A 26663-nucleotide genomic window follows, 5' to 3' on the forward strand; every position below is an offset into this window, starting at 1 on the left:
AGAGAAGCCCTATTAACTCCAATTGCTAAAGAGGAAGATATCAATATGATAACATGTGTAACTAAATATTCACCGATGTCCAAGAAAATTATTCAAAATATGCGAAAGCATTGGCACCTTATTCAATTAATTCCTGGATTAGAAAATCTTGAATTCAGAGCAGCTTTCTCAAGAGGGAGAAACCTAAAAGAAATTCTGTGTCCCTCGACATTGAAAGATAAACCTGTCAGTTCTATGACGTTGGAAGGCACTGTTTTGAAAGGCCATTTTAAATGTGGACATTGCAAAATTTGCAGCCAGACTTTGGAATTGAAGGAATATAAATGTGCCTTGACCGGGTATATTTATAAGTTACATCATTTTACAACTTGTCAGACAAATTTTATCATTTACATAATTTTGTGTCCATGTAAGAAGGTATATGTTGGACAAACAAGTAGAAATTTAAATACCCGTATAAGTGAGCACAAAAGCTGTTTGAGAAACAAAAGAACAGCACCACCAATAGTGGAGCACTGTTTACTGGAAAATCATGGCATTCAGGATCTTCGTTGGTTTGCAATCGATCATATTACTGCGGATGCAAGAGGAGGAAATAGAGAAAAAATGCTATATACAAGAGAACAAGAATGGATCTTTAAGTTAGGTTCAGAGGAACCAATGGGATTAAACAGCAAAATAGAATGGAATACTCTGATTAGATAATAATGGATCTTCCCTTTAAATCATGACGTCAGAACGTATTACACGCTGAAGCTGTCAAGCTGCTATAGAATTGAAAACGTAGTTACGTTAAACACGTACAGCACGTTGAAAACGTTGAATTTCATTGGTCACATTTTAAAACTTGAGAGTACTATAAATTTTGTATAGCCGCGCTAACCGGCAGTAAGAAGCCCGCAAGCGTTTGTTCACAGACAGTTCCGTGAGTATGATATCTTGTAAAGACAGCTTAAAAATGTGCTGATAAAACATTGATTCAACATTTTGTATTTCACAGAACTCGCCCTGAGGAAGCGTTAAGCGAAACGTTAACGTTGGCGGGGACTTTTGGCACAGACTCGCTTCAGGCATAAAAAGAAAACGGCCACGAGTCTAAAAGATAAGTGCAACTATTTTCAGGACAAAGAATTCAAGAAATAATCTTGTCCCTTTGATAAAATAAGCAATGATGGGCTTCAAACTAACAAATTGTTTCTGGACAAAATTCCTATAAGCAGTGTGCGGGTCAGCGGCTTAAAAAATTCTCTGCTGCTGAGAAATCCTATAAGAAGTTGGTTAGCGGTTTGCCGCACCAGTGAAAATTCATTGCCCCTTTTTAGCAATGAAAATCATATGTTTTCTACCATTAAAGTAGTATAATGTGGTAGTTCTTCATGACACACTGCAACAGGAATTGAAAATTTTAATTGAAATTTCTAAAATAGAGAGACAAATAGAAACCCGTGATTGAAAATACTGGTTTTCAAATAAACTTGGTTAACTAACCGGTTTTACCAGTGCTGAGGTTTCTGTCTCTAAAAAAACAATAAATAAAATTACAAAAAATAAAAAACGTTTTAAGGTGAATCCATAAATAAAGTTGGTTTTTATTATAACTATTCCAGACGTGATTTGTGGCATTGTTCACAGTTAGTTAATTTGTGAAGATCCGAATTGGAAACTAGCTGGCCCCTATTTTGTTGTCGCTTGAATCAAAGCATATCAGCACTCCTAGATGCTGGAACCCTTCACCTTATTTGGGTGAGAGGATACAGTCAACGATTTACCCTCCTGATCTTTCTTGGTGCTCAATGTCAAAGGGTTTGACACTTTCTTGATACTAATGCACCTCCAGCAGTCGATGTCAATTTTTGTTGGGCCAAACAAAGATCTCAAAGTCTATTCCATGAAGTGGAGCCAGGATCAACATTCCTTAGGGACCATAGTCGCACGATGGGGACACCTCCTGGATGTTATGACTGGTCCCCATCATCATCATCGTTTATTTATTACACGCTCTTCCAGCAAATGAGCTCAAAGTGAGTTATAACAATGGGGCCATGAAGGCCAACTTAACAACTTACAACATAAAACCAAAACATGGAGGGAACAGAAGGCAAAAAACATTAGATAACCCCCCCCCAAAAAAACCCCCAAGCACCACAAACTGGAATGGAGAGCTGGTGAACTACATATGCATGGGCCAAAAGACTCAAAGAACAATTAGGTTTTCAGTTTTTTTCCTGAATACCAGGAAGTCTGGTGTAAGCCTGAGGTCCAGAGGAAAAGGACAGAGCCAGTGAATGTTTTCTTCCTTGTGCTAGCAAGCTACATTCCTTCGGGGTGGGTACTACCAAGCAGGTGTTGGGAAGTGTGCAAAAAGGGTGAGCCAGCGAAGATATAGAGTCGACAGCATAGGTAGGAGGAGGGCCTGGCAGAGGACGTACCTATCATGGGGTTCTATGACAGACACAGCCCTCACACAGGGAGTGCACCTCTTGCTAGTCACCTTCTCTGTTCAGGGATTGAGCAAAACAAAGCACAGTGAAATCAAATGATTAAATAACAAAACCGCAACCCCTGCCGCCTCTTTGTGAGTGACATCGCGGAAGGGATAGAAGGTAAGGTTTGTCTTTTTGCGGATGATACTAAGATCTGCAACAGAGTGGACACGCCGGAAGGAGTGGAGAAAATGAGACGGGATTTAAGGAAGCTGGAAGACTGGTCGACGATATTGCAGATAAGATTCAATGCCAAGAAGTGCAGAGTCATGCATATAGGGTGTGGAAATCTGAAGGAAATGTATTTAGTGGGGGGTGAAGGGCTGATGTGCACGGAGCAGGAGAGAGACCTTGGGGTGATAGTGTCTAACGATCTGAAGTCGGCGAAACAATGTGACAAGGTGATAGCTAAAGCCAGAAGAATGCTGGGCTGCATAGAGAGAGGAATATAGAGTAAGAAAAGGGAAGTGATTATCTCCTTTACTTGTCCTTGGTGAGGCCTCACCTGGAGTACTGTACTCAGTTCTGGAGACTGTATCTCCAAAGGGACAGAGACAGGATGGAGGCGGTCCAGAGAAGGGCGACCAAAAAGGTGGATGGTCTTCAGCGAACGACTTATGAGGAGAGATTGAAGAACCTAAACATGTATACCCTGGAGGAAAGGAGGAACAGGGGTGATATGATACAGACTTTCAGATACTTGAAAGGTTTTAATGATCCAAAGTCAACGACAAACCTTTTCCATCAGAAACAAAATCAGCAGAACCAGGGGTCACGATTTAAAACTCCAGGGAGGAAGACTCAGAACCAATGTCAGGAAGTATTTCTTCACGGAGAGAGTGGTAGACGCCTGAATGCCCTTCCGGAGGAAGTGGTGAACATCAAAACTGTGAAGGATTTCAAAGGGGTGTGGGATAAACATTGTGGATCCATAAAATCTAGAGGATGTGAATGAGGAGAAGAGGCATGGGGGTGGCTTGTGGGAATGACGGCTACTACCTGGTGATTAATACCCTTATTCAATAAACACACACACAGTTAATGCGACTCCAACATTGCTCTGTGCTTCAACGGCAAGAGAAAATGTGGAAAAAAAGATTTGCATTCACAAATAAGCAGGGGAGTAGTTAGCTTGATGCGGCGGTTACTACCCCAAACCAATTAAGCCTGATACTTCACTTGGAATGCATATATAGCGCAGCTCATTGCTTCAACGGCAGGGGGGAATGAAGAAAAGAGGATTTATTATTCAGACAACAACCAACAAGGACTGAATTGCACAGGCTGTAAACAAATAAGAGTGGGAGTAGCTTGCTTATTGCGGCGGTTACTACCCCTAACCAATTACGTTAGATACTTTACTTTGATGCGGCTCCAGCACTGCTCTCTGCATCAATGGCAGGGGGGAAGGAAATTGGAACCAAAAAGTTACCAATAAGGGCCAAAAGTAACAGATAAGTATGAGAAAAATAAGTAGGAAAGCTTGCGGGGCAGACTAGATAGGCCATTTGGTCTTCTTCTGCTGTCATTTCTATGTTCTAAATAATGCATTCAGTTCTAGTACATAGCGAAGCCACAGAAAAACATACCTAGATGACTAAAGGGAAAAGATATTGATCGCAGGGCCTCACAATGAACAAAACCTACAGTCAATCCGAAGGATCCTCACACAGCAGGAGAAATACCATGACATGTAACTCTGTGGAAAAGATGAGCCTGATGGAGCCCCCACATAGATGAGTGGCAGTATGGCATGATACACATGCCCAGCAGGGAATGTTCATCATTTCTAGAAATGTTGAAGTAAAAATTCCATACCAGGCTGCATCTGAAAATGCCATACATGTATGAAGACTGCTATCTTCCTTGTCCTTTAAGAAACTTATATGCTTTTGTCAATAAAATACTTTCGGCCCTGAAAGTTAGAGTATGGTGTGTTGATGAATAGAAAAAAAATCCTTATTTAAATACATGCACGGCTGATGCAGTGAAAATAAAACAATGTAAAAAATGTTCAAAGTTGTATAGACTTTTTATAGCCATTGTACACTAGGGACACTTCAGCCTTCCCAACTTTATGGTGGAAACCAATTAGACCATCAAACCATGCAGAAACTTCCAAGACTGAAGGTACACAAGAGTGAAGGAAACAATCTCAAAATTTTGAAGTAGGTGTGACATGGCTTTGCCTGTCACTAACCGTGTTCCCTCTATCTTAGAGATAAGATAGAGAGGTTTTGCATTTTTGAAGTCCTCCACTTGATCTATCCTCACCTCTTTGTGGGATGTGTCTGGGTGATATAAATGTCCTCTGAAGCATGTGATATGGGTCATTGCCTCTCCCCAATAGAAGTGGTCAGGTGGTGTTCTTTACTGCTGATAAAGGAGCCTGACCAAGAGTGGAGTATAGGAGAATAGAATATTTGTCAAAAATATTTTTGTACTTTTTTGAGATGAACCAATTCCTGAAGGAAGGGAAAGCCCTGGTGTTTGGAAAGACTGGGTTCTCTCTCTTTTGCCTTTTCCACTAGGCAAAAGCAGGGGTTGAAGAGAGTGAAGACTTTTGGAGAGTCTTAAAATGTTGAGAGCGCCTTTTGGATTTATCTGTTTTTGAAGGCTATATTTTTGGATAAGTAATTTTGCCCCCTTTTTTTCCAGCCCTTGTTTATGCTGCAATTACAAAGAGACTATCCTACCCTCCAAGGGAAAGGGATCATGGACGTGGATGTTGATGCAAGGGTAAGATAAACATATAGGAAGAGTGTCATGAACAAGGAGCCAATGGTTTTTTCTAACTTCGATTTTTCTGATGCTGTTTCTCATTTTTTCTAAACTGGCTTGGATTCTGATTTTCAAATTCAAGAAAACTTTTATATTGAAAATTAGAAGACTGATTTTTTCCCATTAGACGCTAGAATTTTGAGTGGAGCATATAGGTTATTTTATTCTCTTTTCAACTCCTGAGGAACTCTCCTGTCCAGTAACTGGAAGCCATGGATTGAGATTCAGTGAGGACAACTGCATTCATGACCACACCAAGGGCCCAGGAGTTAAGCCTCTCCCTTACTGGATGGACCCGGTATTGTAGCATCCTGGTTTCAGCCAGCAAGTCAACTAGGGATCCCGCTACATAGGCAAAAGATCAGACATTTTTTGAAATAACGAAAAAAAGTCAGCATTTTTAGCTTAAGAAATTATACATTAGCAAAATAAGATGCTGTATACTTTGACTAATACATAAATATAAAGCTTAACGTGACCCCCCCCCCCCCCACTAACCTGCAGAATGCTACCAAGTTGCTTATGGAAGAACTTTACAAATTCCTTGCTTTCATCATTTTGCTGTGTAAGGGTTAGGACCATGCGCCTTATTGAAGTCAGAAGTTGAGTAGAGCATACTGCCTCCATGTGTTCCTATTGAACAGAAAACATTGTTAGCAATTAGCACAGTTTTTTCTTACATAAGTAAATATGTTTATACTTGTTTTACTGTTTCCCGCTTCATACTTTGAAGAATGTGGATTTTAAATCTTTTAAAATAAGAAGTGTGAACTTTGATAATAGAAGGATAACTTAAAATAAGGAGAATACACCTTACCTGATAATTTAACTTCTGAGTTCTCCTACAGCAGTCGAAAACTCAAGGTCAGGTTAGCATTCTTCCCACCCCGCAGATGAAGAAAAACAATCACATTTTTTCAGAATTGATTACTCTTTTTCAGACACTGCTGCTTTGGTTGCTCCAAATGGATATACATTTCAATAGCAGAATATCAAATTTTAAATTTGCATAGTGCCTTATATCAAAGCACTTCATTGACTCAGGTCTATGCAAATCCACAAATTCAGAATCCATGAGTACAAGAACCCCTAGATTTAAAACCCTAATAATTAGACCATAACACTTTCCCCTGGAGATGAAACAATGAATGTGAAGCAGACAGCTTAGGCCCCAAACTAAACAAAACTTACTCCTCAAAGGCAAGTTTATGGATTGATAAAAAAAAACCAACAAAAAAAAACAAACCCACAAAACATCAGAGAAGGTAAACAAACAGGTAAGATATTTATTATCTTGTTCCATGCCAGTTCAAACATGTTAAATTCAGTACTAAAAATAATCATTACAACCACAGTTTACTAACAAATACTATCAGAGTAGCATCATCAATATAAGTTGCATGAGGAAGAAATTGCCTTTAAAATTAAGATCCAAGAATATAAGAAATGCCATAATGGGACAGACCAAAGGCTCATCAAGCTCAGCATTCTGTCTCAGGCAGTGGCAACTCCAGGTCACAAGTACCCAGTAGGATCCCAAAGAGTAGGTACAATCCTTCTTGCCCGTAACCAGGATAAGCAGTGTTTTTCAAAAGCCTCCTGACTAATAGTGGTTTATGTACTTTTCCTCCAGGAACTTGTCTAGACCCTTTTTAAAACCAGCTATGCTAACTGCTTTCATATATCCACTGACAACAAATTTCAGAATTAATTGTGTACTGAGCGATAAATACTTCCTCCAATTTTTTTGTTTTAAAAGTGCTACCTTTTAGCTCATTAGAATGTCCCTATTTACCTGTTCCAATCCTTTCAAAATTTTATAAGACCTCTATCATATTTCCTTTCAGCCTTCTCTTCTCGGTACACTTTCTAGTTCTGCTATATCTTTTTTGAGATGGGGTGACCAGAACTGAACACACAACTCATGGAGTAGTCAAACCATGGATTGATAGAGCAGAACATCTTCAATTTTATTTTCCATTCCTTTCCTAACAATACTTAATGTTGAGATTACTTACCTGATAATCTCCTTTTCCTTAGTGTATGCAGATGGACTCAAAACAAGTGGGTATAGTGTGCTCGTGCTAGCAGTTGGAGACGGATCTGATGTCAGCACAGGTACATATACCCCAACAGGAAGTGTAGCAAATCAGTAATCTTCCTTGCAAAAGCTTTTATGGATATATGTGTGACTGACCGATCGATTAAATGAACAGGATTACCCTGACCAATTGATGGTAGCTGGAGACCGCCAGTGTACTCAGCCAGAAGGCGTCGACACCCGGCAGGGTGGATGCCCTATATAAAAAAACATGGCTTACCGTGAGTCGGCGAATCCCCATGTATACCGGCAGCCGGGCGGGATGCTGAGTCCATCTGCATACACTAAGGAAAAGGAGATTATCAGGTAAGTAATCTCAACATTTCCTAGCGTGTAGCAGATGGACTCAAAACAAGTGGGATGTACAAAAGCTACTCCCGGACTGGGCGGGAGGCTGCCCGAGGACCGTTTAAGGATTGCCCTCGCAAATGCTGTGTCCTCCCTGGCCTAGACGTCCAGACGGTAGAATCTGGAGAAGGTATGGAGGGAGGACCACGTCGCCGCTTTATATATCTCTGCAGGCGACAGCATCCTAGTTTCTGCACAAGAGGCTGCTTGCGCTCTGGTAGAGTGAGCCTTGACCTGTAGAGGCGGTGGTTTTCCCGCCTCTATGTAGGCTGCCTTGATAACTTCTTTAATCCAGCGGGCGATGGTCGGCCGTGAGGCCGCTTCCCCTTGCTTCTTCCCGCTGTGCAGGACGAACAGGTGGTCCGTCTTTCGTACTGCTTCTGACATTTCCAGGTATCTGGACAGTAGTCTGCCGATGTCGAGATGGCGTAGTATTTGACCTTCCTCCGATTTCTTCAAACCTTCCGTGGTAGGCAAGGATATGGTTTGGTTGAGGTGAAATTGTGAGACCACTTTGGGTAAAAAAAAAAGAAGGAACTGTGCGAAGATGGATAGCCTCTGGAGTGATTCTGAGAAATGGATCACGACAGGACAGTGCTTGTAGCTCTGAGATGCGGCGTGCTGAACACACGGCCAGCAAGAACACCATCTTCAAGGTTAACAAACGGAGAGACAGGCCTCGAAGGGGCCTGAAGGCGGATCCCGCTAGAAATTCCAACACTAGGTTGAGGTTCCACAAGGGCACTGGCCACTTCAGTGGCGGGTGAATGTGTTTGACTCCTTTCAGGAAACGTGAAACGTCTGGGTGTTTGGCAATGGAGTTGCCGTCACTCCTGGGACCGTAGCAAGACAGCGCTGCTACCTGAACCTTGATGGAGCTGAGGGACAGACCCTTCTGAAGTCCATCTTGTAGGAAGTCCAAAATGAGAGGGATCTTAGCGGTATGTGAATTGGTGCTGTGAGAGTCGCACCAGGCTTCAAAAACTCTCCAGATCCTTATATATGTTAGTGCTGTGGAGAACTTGCGTGCTCGGAGGAGTGTATCTATTACCGGCTCCGAGTATCCTCTTTTCTTCAGTCTAGCCCTCTCAATGGCCAGACCATAAGAGAGAATTGAGCTGGATCCTCGTGGAGGATGGGACCTTACTGCAGCAGGTCCCTGTGCGGAGGAAGGCGTAGAGGAGTCCCTGCCAGTAGTCTTCTCATGTCTGTGTACCAGGGTCTTCTTGGCCAGTCCGGGGCCACTAGAAGAACTAGGCCTCTGTGTCACTGAATCCTGTGTACAATGGCGCCCAGCAGGGGCCACGGAGGAAAGGCGTATAGCAGGATCCCCTGCGGCCACGGTTGTACCATGGCATCGATCCCCTGGGCTCGAGGATCCCGCCTGCGGCTGAAATATCTGGGAACTTGAGCGTTGGACCTGTCCGCTAATAGGTCCATGGCCGGCGTCCCCCATTGATCCACAATTATCTGAAAAACTGTGGGTGACAGCTGCCACTCCCCCGGGTTTAGGCTTTCTCTGCTGAGGAAGTCTGCCGTCGTGTTGTCCTTCTCGGCAATGTGTACGGCGGAGATGTCCTGAAGATTTGCTTCTGCCCAAATCATTAGGGGAGTTATTTCCAGGGACACTTGTTGGCTTCTGGTTCCGCCCTGTCGATTGATGTATGCCACCGTGGTGGCGTTGTCTGACATCACTCTGACTGCTCTGTCGCGAAGTCTGTGGGCAAATCGCAGGCACGCTAGCCTGACTGCCCGTGCCTCTAGTCGGTTTATGTTCCACCTTGACTCTTCTCTGGTCCACTGCCCTTGGGCGGTGAGTTCCTCGCAGTATGCTCCCCATCCGTTCAGGCTGGCATCTGTGGTGAGCAGAATCCAGGTTGGGGGGGACATTCTTGACCCCCGGCTCATGTGGCCGGGCTGTAACCACCAACGTAGCTGATTCCGCACTCTGGCCGGCAGAGGTAGGTGTATGGGGTGTAGTTCTGTGATCGTGGGCTCCATCGAGATAGAAGGGCGCGTTGCAATGGTCTCATATGAACCCGCGCCCATGGCACCACCTCCAGAGTGGATGCCATGAGGCCGAGGACTTGTAGTTAATCCCGAGCTGTGGGCCGGCTGGCGCTCAGCAGGACCTGCAGATGATTCCGGAGTTTTGACTTTCTCTTGGAGGTCAGGCTGACCTTGTCGTCTTGGGTGTCGAATTGGACCCCTAGGTATTCCAGCGACTGGGACGGCTGTAGGGAACTCTTCTTTATGTTGACTACCCATCCTAGGCTTTCCAGAAGAGCTATAACTCTGTTGGTTGCCCGGTGACTCTCCTCCGGTGACTTTGCCCTGATCAGCCAATCGTCCAGGTAGGGATGGACGAGAATTCCTTCCTTCCTGAGTGCTGCCGCCACTACTACTATGACCTTGGTAAAGATCCGCGGCGCGGTGGCTAACCCGAAGGGTAAAGCTCGGAACTGGAAATGCTGATTCAGGACTTTGAAGCGTAAATAGCACTGGGGATCCCGATGGATTGGGATATGCAAGTAGGCTTCCGACAGATCTAGGGAGGTGAGAAACTCCCCTGGCTGTACTGAATTCTTGACAGACCGCAGAGTTTCCATGCGAAAGCTGGGGACCCGTAGGTGTCGATTGACTGATTTGAGGTCCAGGACGGGCCTGAAAGTGCCCTCCTTCTTGGGTACTATGAAATAGATGGAATAATGCCCAGAATTTACTTCTCCTGCAGGTACTGGGACTATGGCTCTTAGGGCCAGGAGTCTCTGTAAGGTCACTTCTAGTGCCGCTTTCTTGAGCGGTGAGCAAGGAGATTCCACAAACTTGTTCGGCGGAAGCCGAAGAAAATCCAGGTAATATCCTTCTCGGATGATGGCGAGGACCACTGGTCCAAAGTGATCTCGACCCACCTGCGGTAGAAGAGGGTTAGCCTGCCCCCTATGGCTGCTACCCTCGGATGGGTCGGCTGATTGTCATTGTGGGTTGCGGCCGGGGCCAGAACCCGAGCCGGTTCTCTTCTTGTTGTGCTTAGTCCGAAAGGGCTGGTTCCTGGCCTGAGAACGAGGTGCTTGATAGCGAGTCCTGTAGGGGTTGAAGCGCTGAGAGTTTCTACCCCTGGATGGTCTAGAAAAAGAACGCTGGCTCCTCCTCAACCTGTCTTCTGGTAGACGGGGTAAAGGAGAGGCACCCCATTTAGTAGCCCAGTTCTCCATGCTGTCAGGGATAGGGATTGAAGGTTTGGATGGCGCATCCGACCCTGATCCTGAGTTATGAGAGTGGAAGCTATTCCCAGACGAATTGGATCCCTGACTGAGAGATCTAGAAGTGTGGGAAACCATACTTGGCGAGGCCAATATGGGGCTATGAGTATCACGGACCCTTTGTCCTGTTGTAGCTTCACTAGAGTTTTGGTTATGAGCGGTATCGGAGGATATGCGTATAGTAGGCCTAAGTTCCAAGGGCGAGCAAAGGCGTCCTTGGCTGGCTGGTATTTTCTGTTTGTGTAGAGAACAGAAGTTGTCCACTTTGTGATTCAGATGTGACGCAAAGAGGTCTATTGTTGGTTGAACTCAACTTTGAAATATCCTGGTCGCTACTGAGGGATCCAGTGACCATTCGTGTGGTTGGAACTGACGACTGAGTCGATCCGCCACTACATTGTGAATGCCTGCTAGATAAGTGGCCCGGAGAAGTATTGAGTGGTTTAGGGCCCAATCCCAAATCTGTGCAGCTTCTTGACAAAGGAGATACGAACCTATACCTCCCTGTTTGTTGATGTACCACATGGCTACTGTGTTGTCCGTTTGGATGAGAACAGTCTTGTGTGAAAGGCAGTCCTTGAACGCATGCAGTGCATAACGTATAGCTCGAAGCTCCAGGAAATTGATTTGGAAAGTTGCTTTGAGTTTTGTCCAAGTACCCTGGGTTTGGAGATTGTCTATGTGAGCTCCCCAACCCAAGGTGGATGCATCTCTAGTTAAAGTTATCTGTGGGACTGGTTGTTGGAAGGGTAAGCCCTTGCGCAAATTGTCCTTGTTTACCCACCAGAGAAGTGAGGAACATAGTTGGTGGGTTACTTGGATTGAAGAATGTAGTGGTTGAATGGCTTGGATCCATTGTGATCTTACAGTCCATTGGGTTACCCTCATGGCGAGCCTTGCTAGAGGTGTGACATGAACTGTAGAGGCCATGTGGCCTAGTAAAGTTAGAAACTGATGAGCTGTTGCTTGTTTCTTTGAGTGAATCGAGTTTGCCAACAAGGACAATGTTTCTGCTCGATCCACGGGTAGAAAGGCCTTTGCAAGGACGGTGTTCAGTTCTGGTCCTATGAAGTGGAGCAGGTGAGATGGTGTGAGATGGGACTTTTGATAATTGATGAGAAAGCCCATGGGGTGAAGTAGAGCAATTGTTCGGTTGAGAGAAATTATTGCTCCCTGGTGAGATTGACTTCTGATGAGCCAGTCGTCTAGATATGGGAAAACATGGACACTTTCCTTGCGTAAGTGTGCTGCTATTACTGCCAGACATTTGGTAAAAACTCTGGGAGCAGAGGCGAGTCCGAATGGCAGTACTGTGTATTGGAAATGTTGATGACCCACCATGAAGCGCAGATACTTGCGATGAGGAGGGAATATTGGGATGTGAGTGTAAGCGTATTGAAGGTCCAGAGAACAAAGCCAGTCTCCTTTTTGAAGAAGTGGGAGCATGGTGCCTAGAGAAACCATCCTGAACTTCTCTTTCTTTAGAAATTTGTTGAGATTTCTGAGGTCGAGGATGGGACGTAGGCCTCCTGTTTTCTTTGGAATGAGGAAGTAACGGGAATAGAATCCTCTGCCCTGCTGAGTCTGAGATACTAACTGGATAGCCTTAGCTCTCAGAAGGGCGGATAATTCTGCTTGTAGATGAGGTAGCTGAGATTTTTGCTGTGGGTAGAAACTCGGTGGAGAATCTGGTGGAATGGAGAGAAAATTTAGTTTGTAACCATGGGCGATTATAGAGAGTACCCATTGGTCTGTTGTTACTGTTTGCCAGTGTGTGTAAAAGTGGGATACTATTCCTCCCACTGGAAGATGTGTTTGAGGATTTAAAGGTGTGACTTGTTCTCTGGCGTGAATCTCAAAATCCTGCCGCTGGGCCTGACTGAGGCGGAGGTTGCGTGCGAGGTGCTCTAGGTTGTCTTGTTAGGGAGCGTTGTTGTTGAGGCCTAGTAGATCTACTCCTGGAAGTTTAGGAGTAGTATCTTCGTGGCCTGTAGTAAGAACGCCTAGGTTCCCTCCGGGGTAGGCGTCATTGTGGTTGTGTGGAAGTATCCTGAGGCATTTGGGACAGCTGGCGTAATGTTTCTGTATGGTCCTTTAGCTGTTGGACTGCTTCTTGGACCTTATCTCCAAATAAGTTGTCTCCCAAACACGGTAAATCTACAAGTTTTTCCTGGACCTCAGGCCTGAGATCCGAGGCCTTGAGCCATGCATACCTGTGAGCAGTAATTCCAGCAGCTGCAGTCCTGGAGGCAGTGTCAAAGCTATCATAAGCCGCTCTCACCTCATGTTTCCCTGCTTCTAGGCCTTTGCTCACTATGGTCTGTGCTGGCTCTTGAAACTGTGCAGGTAAAGAATTTATGAATTCTTCCATCTGTTTCCATAAGTCTCTCTGATACTGTGTCATGTATAACTGGTATGCAGAGATTCTGGAATTTAGGATTGCTGCCTGATACACCTTTCTTCCCAAGGAATTGAGGAAGCGGTGATCCTTACCCGGGGGAGTTGAGGAGTGTGGGCAGATACGCCTTAAATTTTTCTGGGCAGATTCAACTACCACTGAGTGATGTGGTAGTTGTGCCTTTTGGAAACCAGGTGCTGTCTGTACCAGATAAGTTGAATCCACCCGTTTGTTTACTGCTGAAACTGTAGAAGGGTGCTCCCAGATCCGGTGTTGGAGATCTAAGAGCACCTCATGAATTGGGATGGCCAAAACTTGTTTGGGTGGATCTACAAATTGCAAGACCTCTAGTGTATGTTGTCTAGTGTCTTGTTCTGTTGCCAATTTAAAAGGAATGGTATCTGCCATGTCCTGAATAAAGTTGGAAAATGACAGGTCTTCTGGTGGGGACTTTTTTCTCGGTTCCGGCGGAGAAGGTTCCGACATGAAGCCCTCAGAAGACGTGTCTGTACCGTGGCTATCCCAGGAATCGTCATCATCATCCCTATAAGGAGATTTTGTGATGGATTTGGGTGGTAAATGTATTCCTGATGGACCTGGTAATGGGTCATCGATGGGAAGTAATGGAGGTGTCTGTTTCACCGGTTTCTTTGGCAAAGTGTCGATAACATTTTGATACCTTTGCAGTAGACGCAGGAAGAAAGCTAGATCTTGAATTTCTGGCTCTTCCGGTGATGGTTGCGTCGATGGAATAGCTGCCGGAATCAATGTCGAAGGTGGTCATCTCGGTGTTGAAACTGCCGTCTGCGGTGTTATTGGAATCGACGTCGAAGAGATCGATGGCAGGTGTGCATATATCGATGTCGACGCAGTTATTATTCTGGGTGTCGACATAGAGTCACCTTTTGACCATGGTGTGAATGTCGACACCGGCATCGGCAAAGTTGCCGGCATCAATGCTGGGAGCATCGGCAAGCCCGTCGGAATCAATTGTTATTCCATGAAAGCCTTTCATACCGCTTGTCTGATGATATCAGACAATTCCGGCGTTACAACTGATGGTACCAGAGCAGTTGTAAGTGGTGGCGGAGGCTGAGGTGTAGGAACCAGTGCAGAGCCCTGTAGAGGATCAGGTACCGAAGACGGAGGATGAGGCCCAGACGCCGACGTTTCCTCGGTCAGTGGCCGCTTCGCCATCGAAGGTTCCTGGGAAGCGGTTTCGTGCACCGATGGTCGTCGATGTCGATGCTTGTGTTTTGACTTTTGAGGGTCGATGGATTTCGTTGAAGACGATGAAGGCGACGAATGATCCCCCGACAGCCCTGGGCAAGGTTTTTTAAGTAACAAGCACTTAGTCGCTCCAGCCGGAGACGACTTCGATGATGCCGAAGGTGATGGGATGAGCTGAAGACGGAACAGATGTTCCATTTTTTCCAGTCAAGCTTTGCGGCCTATCGGTGTCATCTCGACCTCATGTTTTTCTCCGAGGCATAGCACACATTCGATGTGCGGGTCGGTAATCGACATTTTTTGAGCGCATACAGGATATTTTTAAAATCCTGTAGCCATATTTCTAGCCGACAGCCGTCAAAAAGAAATGAGAAAAATTTCCTTCAAATAAAGGAAAAAATGAGACAGAGGTACTCACAGGCCGGTGAAGAAATTACCCCAAGAGATTTGTGAGAGAGAATATCAGATAAGGTCTGACTTTACAGTCAAAAAATGTGTTGAGAGAATCTCAACGGCACCTATCCCGCGATGCCTACAGCAGCGCGGAAAGACGAAGACTGAAGAGAGACACCTGTGGCAGAGAATATCATAGCATGCTGGGCATGCTCAGTGGCACCACAGTGCCAGTCAAAAGTTTCTAGAAACTTTGACAGAAAACTTTCCCGCACTAGGGCTCCGTTGGTGACGTCACCCATATATGAGGACTAGCATCCTGCTTGTCCTGGGATAATATATACTCCTGCAGTGACATCAGCTTTCCAGTACTCTGTTCAAAAGCCAACTGTGGACAGACTAGCAAAAACTTGATTAACAATAGATAACCATTTCTGTATCTAACCAAAAGGAAACAATGAACTCAGACAAAAAATGAATGAACTCAAATCTAGGGACTGGATGAACCCTTACCAGTAACCTAGGAACATGCAGTAACACAAGGGGACCATAACACAATCATTCGGCAGCCATGGGCAGGAAGCTGAATCCATCTGTCTAGATTAAGGAAAGCAAAATTGCTTACCTTGTAATAGGTGTTATCCCAGGACAGCAGGATGTAGTCCTCACATATGGGTGACGTCACTGACGGAGCCCTATTGTGGAAAAACTGTCAAAGTTTCTCGAAACCTTTGACTGGCCCTGTGAGGCCACTGAGCAAGCCCAGCATGCCATGATATTCTCTGCCACAGGGGTCTCTCTTCCGTCTCGTATGTAGCAATAAGCTTTAGCAAAAAATAAAATAATAAAACGTATCGGACCCAACTCTGCGGGGAGGCGGGTGGGTTTCGTGAGGACTACATCCTACTGTACTGGGATAACACCTATTACAAGGTAAGCAATTTTGCTTTATCCCAGGACAAGCAGGATGCTAGTCCTCACATATGAGTGATTAGCAAGCTAGAGCCTGAAGCAACACTGAAGTATTGTTGGTGAAAATGAGGCAGCCGAAGATCACAGCAGGTTGGATGTAGGAGTTGGGATTAAACTGGAAACAAGTTCTTTAAGACAGATTGTCCATAGGCAGATTCTTGTTGTCCCTGCTTGTCCAAATAGTAATGAGCTGCAAAGGTGTGAAGCGAACTCCATGTTGCTGCTTTACATATGTCAAGAATTGGTACTGAACGATAGTGTGCTACTGAGGTTGACATTGCTCTTACTGAATGTGCCTTTACTCATCCTTGGAGAGGAAGGCCTGCTTTTTCATAGCAAAACTGTATGCAATCTGCTAGCCAGTTGGATAGAGTATGTTTACCCACTGCTTCACCCGGTTTGTTCGGATCATAAGATATAAAGAGTTGAGTGGATTTCCTGTGGACTGCAGTGCGGTCTAAGTAAAATGCTAGCGCACGTTTACAGTCCAAGGTATGTAAGGCTCGTTCTCCTTAGTGTGAATGAGGTCTTGGAAAGAATGTGGGTAAAACTATGGATTGGTTCAAGTGGAATACCGTAACTACTTTGGGAAGGAATTTTGGATGTGTACGGAGAACCACTCTGTCATGTAGGAATTTTGTATAAGGTGAGTACATGACAAGTGCTTGTAACTTACTAACTCTTCTAGCCGATGTAATGGCTATGAGGAAGATAGTCTTCCATGTGAGAAATTTAAGATCACAAGAATTCATGGGTTCGAAAGGAGAACGCATGAGCCTTGTTAAGACCAGATTCAGGTCCCATTCTGTGACTGGTAGCCGAATTGGTGGTTTAAGGTGAGTTAAACCTCTCATAAATCTGCTGACGAGAGGTTGTATGGATATTGGTGCATCTCCCATCTTGTTATGGTAAGCTGAGATAGCACTTAAGTGTACTCTTACAGATGAAGTCTGGAGACCAGAATCTAAAAGATGACATAAGTAGTCTAATAGCGAAGTTGTGGGGCAGGAGAAGGGATCAATACTCTTTTGCATGCACCACAAAGTAAATCTTTTCCATTTCAAAGAATAGTTCTTTCGTGTGGAAGATTTGCGTGAAGCTATAAGCACTTGAGATACATCGGTTGAAAGATTGAGTGGTTGTAAAATCAAGCTTTCAACATCCATGCTGTCAGGGATAGGGATTGAAGGTTGGGATGACGCAACTGACCCTGATCCTGAGTTATGAGAGTGGGAGCTACACCCAGGCGAATGGGATCCCTGATTGAGAGGTCTAGAAGTGTGGGAAACCATACTTGATGAGGCCAATATGGGGCTATGAGTATCATAGACCCTTTTTGTCCTGTTGTAGCTTCACTAGAGTTTTGGTTATGAGCGATATCGGAGGATACGCGTATAGAAGGCCTAAATTCCAAAGGCGAGCAAAGGCATCATTGGCTAGTTGGTGATTCTGCCTGTGCAGAGTGCAGAATCTGTACACTTTGTGATTCAGGTGTGTCGCCAAAGAGGTCTATTGTTAGTTGTCCCCAACGCTGAAATATCCTGGTCGCTACTAAGGGATCAAGGGACCACTCGTGCGGTTGGAACTGACGACTGAGTCGATCTGCAACTGCATTGTGAATGCCTGCCAGATAAGTGGCCCGGAGAAACATTGTGTCAGGGCCCAGTCCCAAATCTGCGCAGCTTCTTGGCAAAGGAGATACGAGCCTGTACCTCCCTGTTTGTTGATGTACCACATGGCTACTGTGTTGTCCGTTTGAATCTAAACAGTCTTGTGTGAAAGGTAGTCCTTGAACACATGAAGTGCATAACGTATAGCTCGAAGTTCCAGGAAATTGATTTGAAATGTTGCTTCGAGTTTTGGCCAAGTACCCTGGGTTTGGAGATTGTTTATGTGAGCTCCCCAACCCAAGGTGGATGCATCTGTAGTTAAAGTTATCTGTGGGACTGGTTGTTGGAAGGGTAGGCCCTTGCGTAAATTGTCTTTGCTCGCCCACCAAAGCAGAGATGAACGTAGGTGGTGGGTTACTTGAATTGGAGAATACAGTGGTTGAATGGCTTGGATCCATTGAGATCTTAATGTCCATTGGGTTACCCTCATGGCAAGCCTTGCCATAGGAGTGACAAACTGTGGAGGCCATGTGGCCTAGTAAAGTTAGAAACTGATGAGCTGTTGCTTGTTTCGTTGAGTGAATTGTGTTTGCCAGTAGGGAAAGTGTTTCTGCTCAATCGTCGGGTAGAAAAGCCTTTGAGAGGATGTTGCTCAATTCTGCGCAGATGAATTGAAGCTGGTGAGACGGAGTGAGATGGGATTTTTGATAATTGATGAGAAAACCCATGGAGTGAAGTAGAGTAATTGTTCGACTGAGAGAAGTCAGAGCTCCTTGTTGAGATTGACTTCTGATGAGCCAGTCATCTAGATATGGGAAGACATGGACACTTTCCTTGTGTAAGTGTGCTGCAATTACTGCCAGACATTTGGTGAATACTCTGGGAGTAGAGGCAAGTCCGAATGTCAGTACTCTGTACTGGAAATGCTGATGACCTACCATGAAACGCAGATACATGCGATGAGGAGGGAATATTGGAATGTGAGTGTAAGTGTCTTGAAGATCCAGAGAACAAAGCCAATCTCCTGTTTGAAGAAGTGGAAGCATGATGCCTAGAGACTCATATAAGTGCTGTGGGATCTTTTACATTTACTAGCTAGAGGACCAGTTCTAGGATTTTTTACATTTACTAGCTAGAGGACCTGTTCCAGAAGAGTCCAGGTATAGCCAGACTGGGTGTGGCTCACTCAGTGGCTAGAGGTAGCTAACTTGTGAGCCAGCAGAAACAATACAGACTGTGCACAGCCCAGGAGAGGAGCCAACTGTTCCAGTGCAGATAAGATACTAGTTTTTGGAAATACTGCTCTGTGTTTCATAATCCCTTTTTATTCTAGTATTGTATATTAATCTGTGGTTCCTTGATATTAGTTTGCTTCTGTGTAGAAAACTGCTCTGTGATTTCAAATCCCTTTCTATTCCAGTATTGTATACTAATCTGTTTGGTTTCTTGATTATATTGTATACTAATCTGTTTGGTTTCTTGATATTAGATTGTTGTAAGATTCAAAAAACCCACACAAAAAAAAATAAAATTCCCAGTATCCCTCTAATTGTATAGCTGTCATATAATCTGTTTCAAATTGGGATATAAGTGCTGTGGGATCATTTACTAGTAAAAGGACAAGTAAACTTTCAGAAAGTGTCTTGCCCTACCCAGCTTGACCTAGGTATAAACTGTTTAACTCCCTCCCACCCTACCCCTCTGCCCACCCACCCCTAGGTTTGTATTTCTAATGTAGTCATCCTTAGTCATCCTAACTTCATAATAGGCAACCAGATAAATTAGTAAATTGATTAGTCCTTAGGTCTACCAATCAAATAACTTACCTAAATGAGTACTATTCAATGCAACTGCTGTGGAGCCTTTATATTGAGGGTAATCATATGGAAACTTAAGGCTTGCCCCTTTTGTTCAAAACTCTCTACCTTGGAAAAGGAGCTGGATGCCTTTAAAGCTGAATTAGCTTCAATAAAGAGAGTCTCAGCCACGGTACATTATTCAGGAAATAATTTCCTTTACCACTGAATAACCAAAACTCAAGAAAAAAGAGATTTACTGTGGGCTCAGGTAGGATAAGACCTGTAACCCACAGACATCCATTATTGAAAACTGTGCAGACCACAACTCTATCCCCCCACTCACACAGGCCATTAAGGAACTTAAAAAGTATTACAGTGGGCTCTGGTAGAATAAGACCTGTGTTCCGGAGACACACACTGTATCAAGTGCAACAAGTACAAAATGCCTTCTCTGTATTAAATTCTGAAGAAGCCCTTAAGAAAAAGATTGAAGTGTTATCGGAAAAGAGAGAAAAAACCCAATGCATACAGAAATTCCAGATCAGAAACCAAAGAAAAAAGCTCACGGTGATGGATGACTGTCATCAGAGGCACTAATCTCTTCCCTTGCACAAATGCAAAGAGAAAAGTGGATAACAAAACTCAACTAAATAGGTCACAAAAGGAGTCCAGGAACAGCAGTAACCTGAACAAAGAAAGCTGGAAAGCTATGAGCACAAATGCTCGTAGTTTGGGTAATAAAATCCCAGAGCTGCAAGCCCTAATGGTGGAGGCGGACTTGGACGTTGTTGCTGTCACGGAAACGTGGTTTACGGAATCTCATGACTGGGATACGGCAATACCAGGCTATAACTTGTTAAGGAAGGACAGAGAGGATAGGAAAGGGGGAGGAGTGGCTCTTTATGTCAGAAACAATATCCAAGCATCTGAGCTGCAAGGAAGATGGGGCAAAGAAGAAGCACTATGGGCCGACTTAAAAAAAGATGGGGCATCCATTTTTATTGGAGTGGTTTACAGGCCTCCAAACCAAAAGGAAGAGCTGGACAGAGATCTGGTTGAAGACATCCACAGGATAGCAAAGAAAGGAGAAGTGGTGATCGTTGGAGACTTTAATATGCCAGATGTAGACTGGAGAATCCCATCTGCAGAATCTAATAATAGTAGAGAAATAGTAGATGCCCTGCAAGTAGCTTTGTTCAAACAAATGGTAATGGAACCCACGAGAGAAGGAGCTATACTCGACTTAGTGCTCACTAATGGAGATAATGTCTCAGACGTCCAGGTGGGTGCCCACCTCAGCACCAGTGATCATCAAACGGTATGGTTTAATATCACAAAAAGGACACGGAAAAGAAGCACAAAAACCAAACTTTTGATGTTCAAAAACACAGACTTTGATGAAATGGGGAAGTACCTGGAGGAAGAACTAAAAGGCTGGGAAAACGAGAGAGATGTGGATCAACAGTGGACCAATCTAAAAGGAGCAAGTACCAAGGCAACTAATCTATATGTTAGAAAAGTAAAGAAAAGCAAAAGAAAAATGAAACCTATCTGGTTCTCAAAGGAGGTGGCTGACAAAATAAAGGCTAAAAGAACAGCGTTCAAGAAATATAAAAGATCCCAAAAGGAGAAGCACAAAGAAGAATATCAGGTAGAACTGAGGGAGACAAAGAAATTAATCAAGATGGCAAAAAGTCAAGTGGAAGAGAGGATTGCCAAAGAGGTAAAGAGTGGTAACAAAACATTTTTCAGATACATCAGTGAAAAGAGAAAAGTTCAAAGTGGTATAGTGAAATTGAAAGGTGGAAAGGATCTATGTGTGGAGAGAGACGAAGAAATGGCAGAAATATTAAATGAATACTTCAGTTCTGTGTTCACTAAAGAGGACCCTGGAGAAGGACCATCACTAGTTAACAAGAAACTGGAGGGGAATGGAGTAGATGTAACTCCATTTACAGTAGAAAATGTATGGGAAGAGCTGGTGAAACTGAAAGTGGACAAAGCCATGGGGCCTGATGAAGTTCATCCCAGAATACTGAGGAAGCTCATAGATGTGCTGGCGGGTCCGCTGTGTGACCTGTTCAATAGATCCCTAGAAACAGGAGTGGTGCCGAATGATTGGAGGACAGCGGTGGTGGTCCCGCTTCACAAGAATGGGAACAGAGAAGAGGCTGGTAACTACAGACCGGTTAGCCTCACTTCGGTGGTGGGAAAAGTAATGGAGTCACTGTTGAAAGAGAGAATAGTGAACTATCTACAGTCAGGAGAATTGCTGGACCAGAGGCAGCATGGATTCACCATTGGAAGATCCTGTCAGACAAATCTGATTGACTTTTTTGACTGGGTAACCAAGGAAATGGATCAAGGAAGAGCACTCGATGTCATCTACTTGGATTTCAGCAAAGCTTTTGACACTGTCCCGCACAGGAGACTGGTGAATAAAATGAGAAGCTTAGGAGTGAGTGCCGAGGTGGTGGCCTGGATTGCAAACTGGTTGACGGACAGAAGACAATGTGTGATGGTAAATGGAACTCTCTCTGAAGAGAGAGCGGTTTTAAGCGGTGTACCGCAGGGATCGGTGTTGGGACCGGTCCTTTTCAATATCTTTGTGAGCGACATTGCGGAAGGGCTAGAAGGTAAGGTATGTCTTTTTGCGGATGACACTAAGATCTGCAACAGAGTGGACACGCCGGAAGGAGTGGAGAGAATGAGACGGGATTTAAGGAAGATGGAAGAGTGGTCGAAGATATGGCAGCTGACATTCAATGCCAAGAAGTGCAGAGTCATGCATATGGGGAGTGGAAATCCGAATGAACTGTATTCGATGGGGGGAGAAAGGCTGATGTGCATGGAGCAGGAGAGAGACCTTGGGGTGATGGTGTCTAATGATCTGAAGTCGGCGAAACAATGTGACAAGGCGATAGCTAAAGCCAGAAGAATGCTGGGCTGCATAGAGAGAGGAATATCGAGTAAGAAAAGGGAAGTGATTATCCCCTTGTACAGGTCCTTGGTGAGACCTCACCTGGAGTACTGTGTTCAGTTCTGGAGACCGTATCTCCGAAGAGACAGAGACAAGATGGAGGCGGTCCAGAGAAGGGCGACCAAAAAGGTGGAAGGTCTTCATCAAATGACTTATGAGGAGAGATTGAAGAATCTAAATATGTACACCCTGGAGGAAAGGAGGAGCAGAGGTGATATGATACAGACTTTCAGATACTTGAAAGGTTTTAATGATCCAAAGACAACGACAAACCTTTTCCGTAGGAAAAAAATCAGCAGAACCAGGGGTCACGATTTGAAGCTCCAGGGAAGAAGATTCAGAACCAATGTCAGGAAGTATTTCTTCACGGAGAGGGTGGTGGATGCCTGGAATGCCCTTCCGAAGGAAGTGGTGAAGACCAGAACTGTGAAGGACTTCAAAGGGGCGTGGGATAAACACTGTGGATCCATAAAATCAAGAGGCCGTCAATAAAGAGTGGGTGGCTCGCCAGAATGACGGCTACTGCCTGGAGATAATACCCTTATTCAATAAACATACACATGGTTACTGTGACTCCAACATCGCTCTAAGCTACAACAGCAAGAGGAAATGTGGAAAAAAGGATTCACACTCACAAAGCGGGGAGTAGCTGGCTTGTTACGGCGGTTACTACCCCAAACCAAATAAACCTGATACTTCACTTTCAATGCATATCCAGCATAGCTCTCTGCTTCAACGGCAGGGGAGAAGAAAAACTGATACTTCACACATATCCAGCATAGCTCTCTGCTTCAACAGCAGGGGAGAAGAAAAACTGATACTTCACGCATATCCAGCATAGCTCTCTGCTTTAACGGCAGGGGAGAAGAAAAACTGATACTTCACGCATATCCAGCATAGCTCCCTGCTTCAACGGCAGGGAAGAAGAAAAACTGATACTTCACGCATATCCAGCATAGCTCACTGCTTCAACGGCAGGGGAGAAGAAAAACTGATACTTCACGCATATCCAGCATAGCTCCCTGCTTCAACGGCAGGGGAGAAGAAAAAAGGATTCGCACTCACAAAGCGGGGAGTAGCTGGCTTGTTACGGCGGTTACTACCCCAAACCAAATAAGCTTGATACTTCACTTTCAATGCATATCCAGCATAGTTCTCTGCTTCAACGGCAGGGGAGAAGAAAAACTGATACTTCACGCATATCCAGCATAGCTCTCTGCTTCAACGGCAGGGGAGAAGAAAAACTGATACTTCACGCATATCCAGCATAGCTCCCTGCTTCAACAGCAGGGGAGAAGAAAAACAACCAATAAGGGCTGAATAACATAGTCTGGGTAAAACAAATAAGCATGGGTGTAGCTTGCTTATTGCGGCGGTTACTTCCCCTACCACCCCTAACTAATCAAGTTTTCCCCTACTACCCCTAACTAATCGAGTTTTCACTTGGATGCAGCTCCATCACTGCTCTCTACATTAATGGTGGGGGTGGAAGGGAAATAGAACCAAAGAGCTAAGAGAAACAGATAAGTATGAGAAAAAAATGTGTGAAGCTTGCTGGGCAGACTGGATGGGCCGTTTGGTCTTCTTCTGCCGTCATTTCTATGTTTCTATATGTTTCTTTCTTTAGAAATTTGTTGAAATTTTTGAGGTCTAGGATGGGACGTAGGCTTCCTGTTTTCCATGGAATGCGGAAATAACGGGAGTAGAATCCTCTGCCCTGCTGAGTCTGCTGCACCGGTTGTATAGCTCTGGCTCTTAGAAGGGTGGATAATTTTGCTTGTAGATGAATTTTGTGAGATTCGTCCAGTGGATAATGTCTCGGTGGAGAATCTGTTGGGATTGAGAGGAAATTGAGTTTGTAACCTTGAGAGACTATGGAAAGTACCATTGGTTTGTTGTTATTGGAATCCAATGGTTGTAAAAGTAGGATACTCTGCGTCCTACTGGTAGATCTTCTCGAGGGTTGGAGAGATGGTTTTGTTCCCTTGGTGTTGGCCTCAAAAGCCTGCAGCCGGTCCCGTCTGCGCTGGTGATTGAGTCTGAGCAGTCCTTGGTTTCCTGGGCTGAGGTCGGTGTTGCGGCCTAGTGGATCTACTTCTCGATGCTGGAGGGTAGTATCGTCTTTGCCAGTAGAATGGACGTCTAGATTCACGTCGTGGAGGACAGCGAGATGGTTGTGCATCAGAGTCCTGTGGAACTAGTGATAGTTGGCACAGGTTTTCTGTATGTTCTTTGAGCTGTGCGACAGCATCTTGAGACTTTTGAACCAAATTGGTTGTCACCAACACATGGCAAATCCACCAATTTGTCTTGGACCTCAGGCCTAAGGTCTGAGGACTTAAGCCATGCCCAACGCCTAGCACTAATCCCAGAGGCCGCTATCCTAGAAGCTGTTTCGAAGCCATCGTAAGCAGCCCTGACTTCATGCTTGCCAGCTTCAAGTCTACCAAATTTTGCCATGTGTTGGTGACAACCAACCTTGACTGCTCCAGTCCAGAAACTGCCATCACATCCTGGTTCAGCATAACTCTTGAAATTGCTGACAAACTATGTCCCATCTCCAGACGTAACCTTCCCCAATCCACAAAAAACCATCAACCATGGTACACGACAGAATTAAGATCCCTAAAAAATACCCTCAGGCAGCGAGAGAGAATCTGGCGTAAAGCCCCCTCACCCCAACTCGCCTCAAGCTACAAAACCGCCCTTCACCATTATAGAATAACCACCCTCAAAACTAAACGAGATTTCTATGCCTCCAAGATCCACCAGTACATGTACAACCCGAAAGCCCTCTTCAATTATGTTGCCAGCCTCACCAAATCCTCCCAGCCCGCTATCCCTGAAAATGAAGCCACCGTCAAGAACGAAGAAATCGCCCAATATTTCCTCGCAAAAATCACTAACATCCTCCGCAGATTTCAACACCCATCTCCTTCAACCCCCCTTTCCCCCCCCTTCAACCTTCCCCTACTACACCCACCCTCCAAACCCTTGACCTGACCTCCTCTAAAGAAGTGGAATCTATTCTCAGAAAACTCAAACCCGCATCCCACCCCTCAGACACCATTCCCACAAAATCCCTCCTCTCCATCCCAAATTCTATATCCAAACCTATCGCAGACATTATAAACTCCTCCCTCTCTTCAGGCTCTGTCCCAGATGCTCTCAAACAAGCAATTGTTAAGCCCCTCCTAAAAAAACCAGCATTAGACCCCAAAGACCCCGCCAACTTCCGCCCTATCTCTAATCTGCCCTTCCTCTCCAAAATTATGGAAAAGATTGTGAACATCCAACTTACAGAATATCTTGAAAACAATAATATTCTGCATCCAGTAAATACCTCAATACAGAAACTCTCCTGCTCTCTCTCACAGACCACGGCAACTGTTACCTCCTCGCCCTCCTCGATATCTCAGCTGCCTTTGATACCATCAATCACAACTACCTCATCAACCGCTTAACTGAAATAGGCATCTCAGGCCTAGCCCTGATATGGTTTAAATCCTATTTATCTAACAGAAAGTTCTCCGTCAAGATAGGAAATGCCAATTCCACACTCTACCCCCTGTCTCAAGGTGTCCCCCAAGGCTCCTCCCTCTCCTCTACCCTCTTCAATATTTATCTCACTCCTCTATGCCAGCTCCTCACAGACCTCGGCCTCAAATTCTACCTCTATGCAGACGACGTGCAAATCATCATTCCCATTCACAACTCTCTCTCAGATGCCCTTGCATTCTGGAACACATGTCTTGCCAACATAAATGACTTCCTCACCAACATTCACCTCGCACTAAACTCCTCCAAAACAGAGCTGCTCCTTATCTCTCCTCACCTCCCCCCTAAACCCCTGATCTCCAACGACCCAGCTTTCAGCACCATAATGTCCCAACCTACTGTAAGAGACCTTGGGGTAATTCTAGATCAACAACTCAATCTAAAAAAACAGATCAACTCCATCCTCAAAGAAGGTTTCTTCAAGCTCAATATTCTTAAGAAACTCAGACCCCCTCCTTCACTATCATGATTTCCGCACTGTCGTCCAAGCTACCCTCTCCTCTAAGCTTGACTACTGTAATGCCCTCCTCCTCGGTCTACCCTCCTCCACTACCAAACCCTTACAAATGTTCCAAAATGCTATCGCCAGGGTCATCACCAACTCACGGAAAGCTGATCACATCAGTCCCATACTCAAAGAACTCCACTGGCTCCCCATCGCATCCCGTATTCTTTTTAAAATCTTAACTATAGTACACAAATCCATCCACTCTTACAACTCTAACTGGCTTGACGAACCCTTTTGTC

General features: G+C 44.8%; 1 protein-coding gene across 1 annotated transcript in view; it reads right to left on the minus strand.

Moving 5' to 3' along the window:
- PCM1 (pericentriolar material 1) overlaps positions 1–26663 on the minus strand; it is a 1078029-nt gene that overhangs the window by 257755 nt on the left and 793611 nt on the right. The window contains 1 exon segment of the mRNA XM_029604912.1: positions 5763–5897. Coding sequence (XP_029460772.1) covers positions 5763–5897 — 135 coding nt within the window.

This window comes from Rhinatrema bivittatum, chromosome 1 (assembly GCF_901001135.1).
Source record: "Rhinatrema bivittatum chromosome 1, aRhiBiv1.1, whole genome shotgun sequence".
NCBI classification, from domain to species: Eukaryota; Metazoa; Chordata; class Amphibia; order Gymnophiona; family Rhinatrematidae; genus Rhinatrema; species Rhinatrema bivittatum.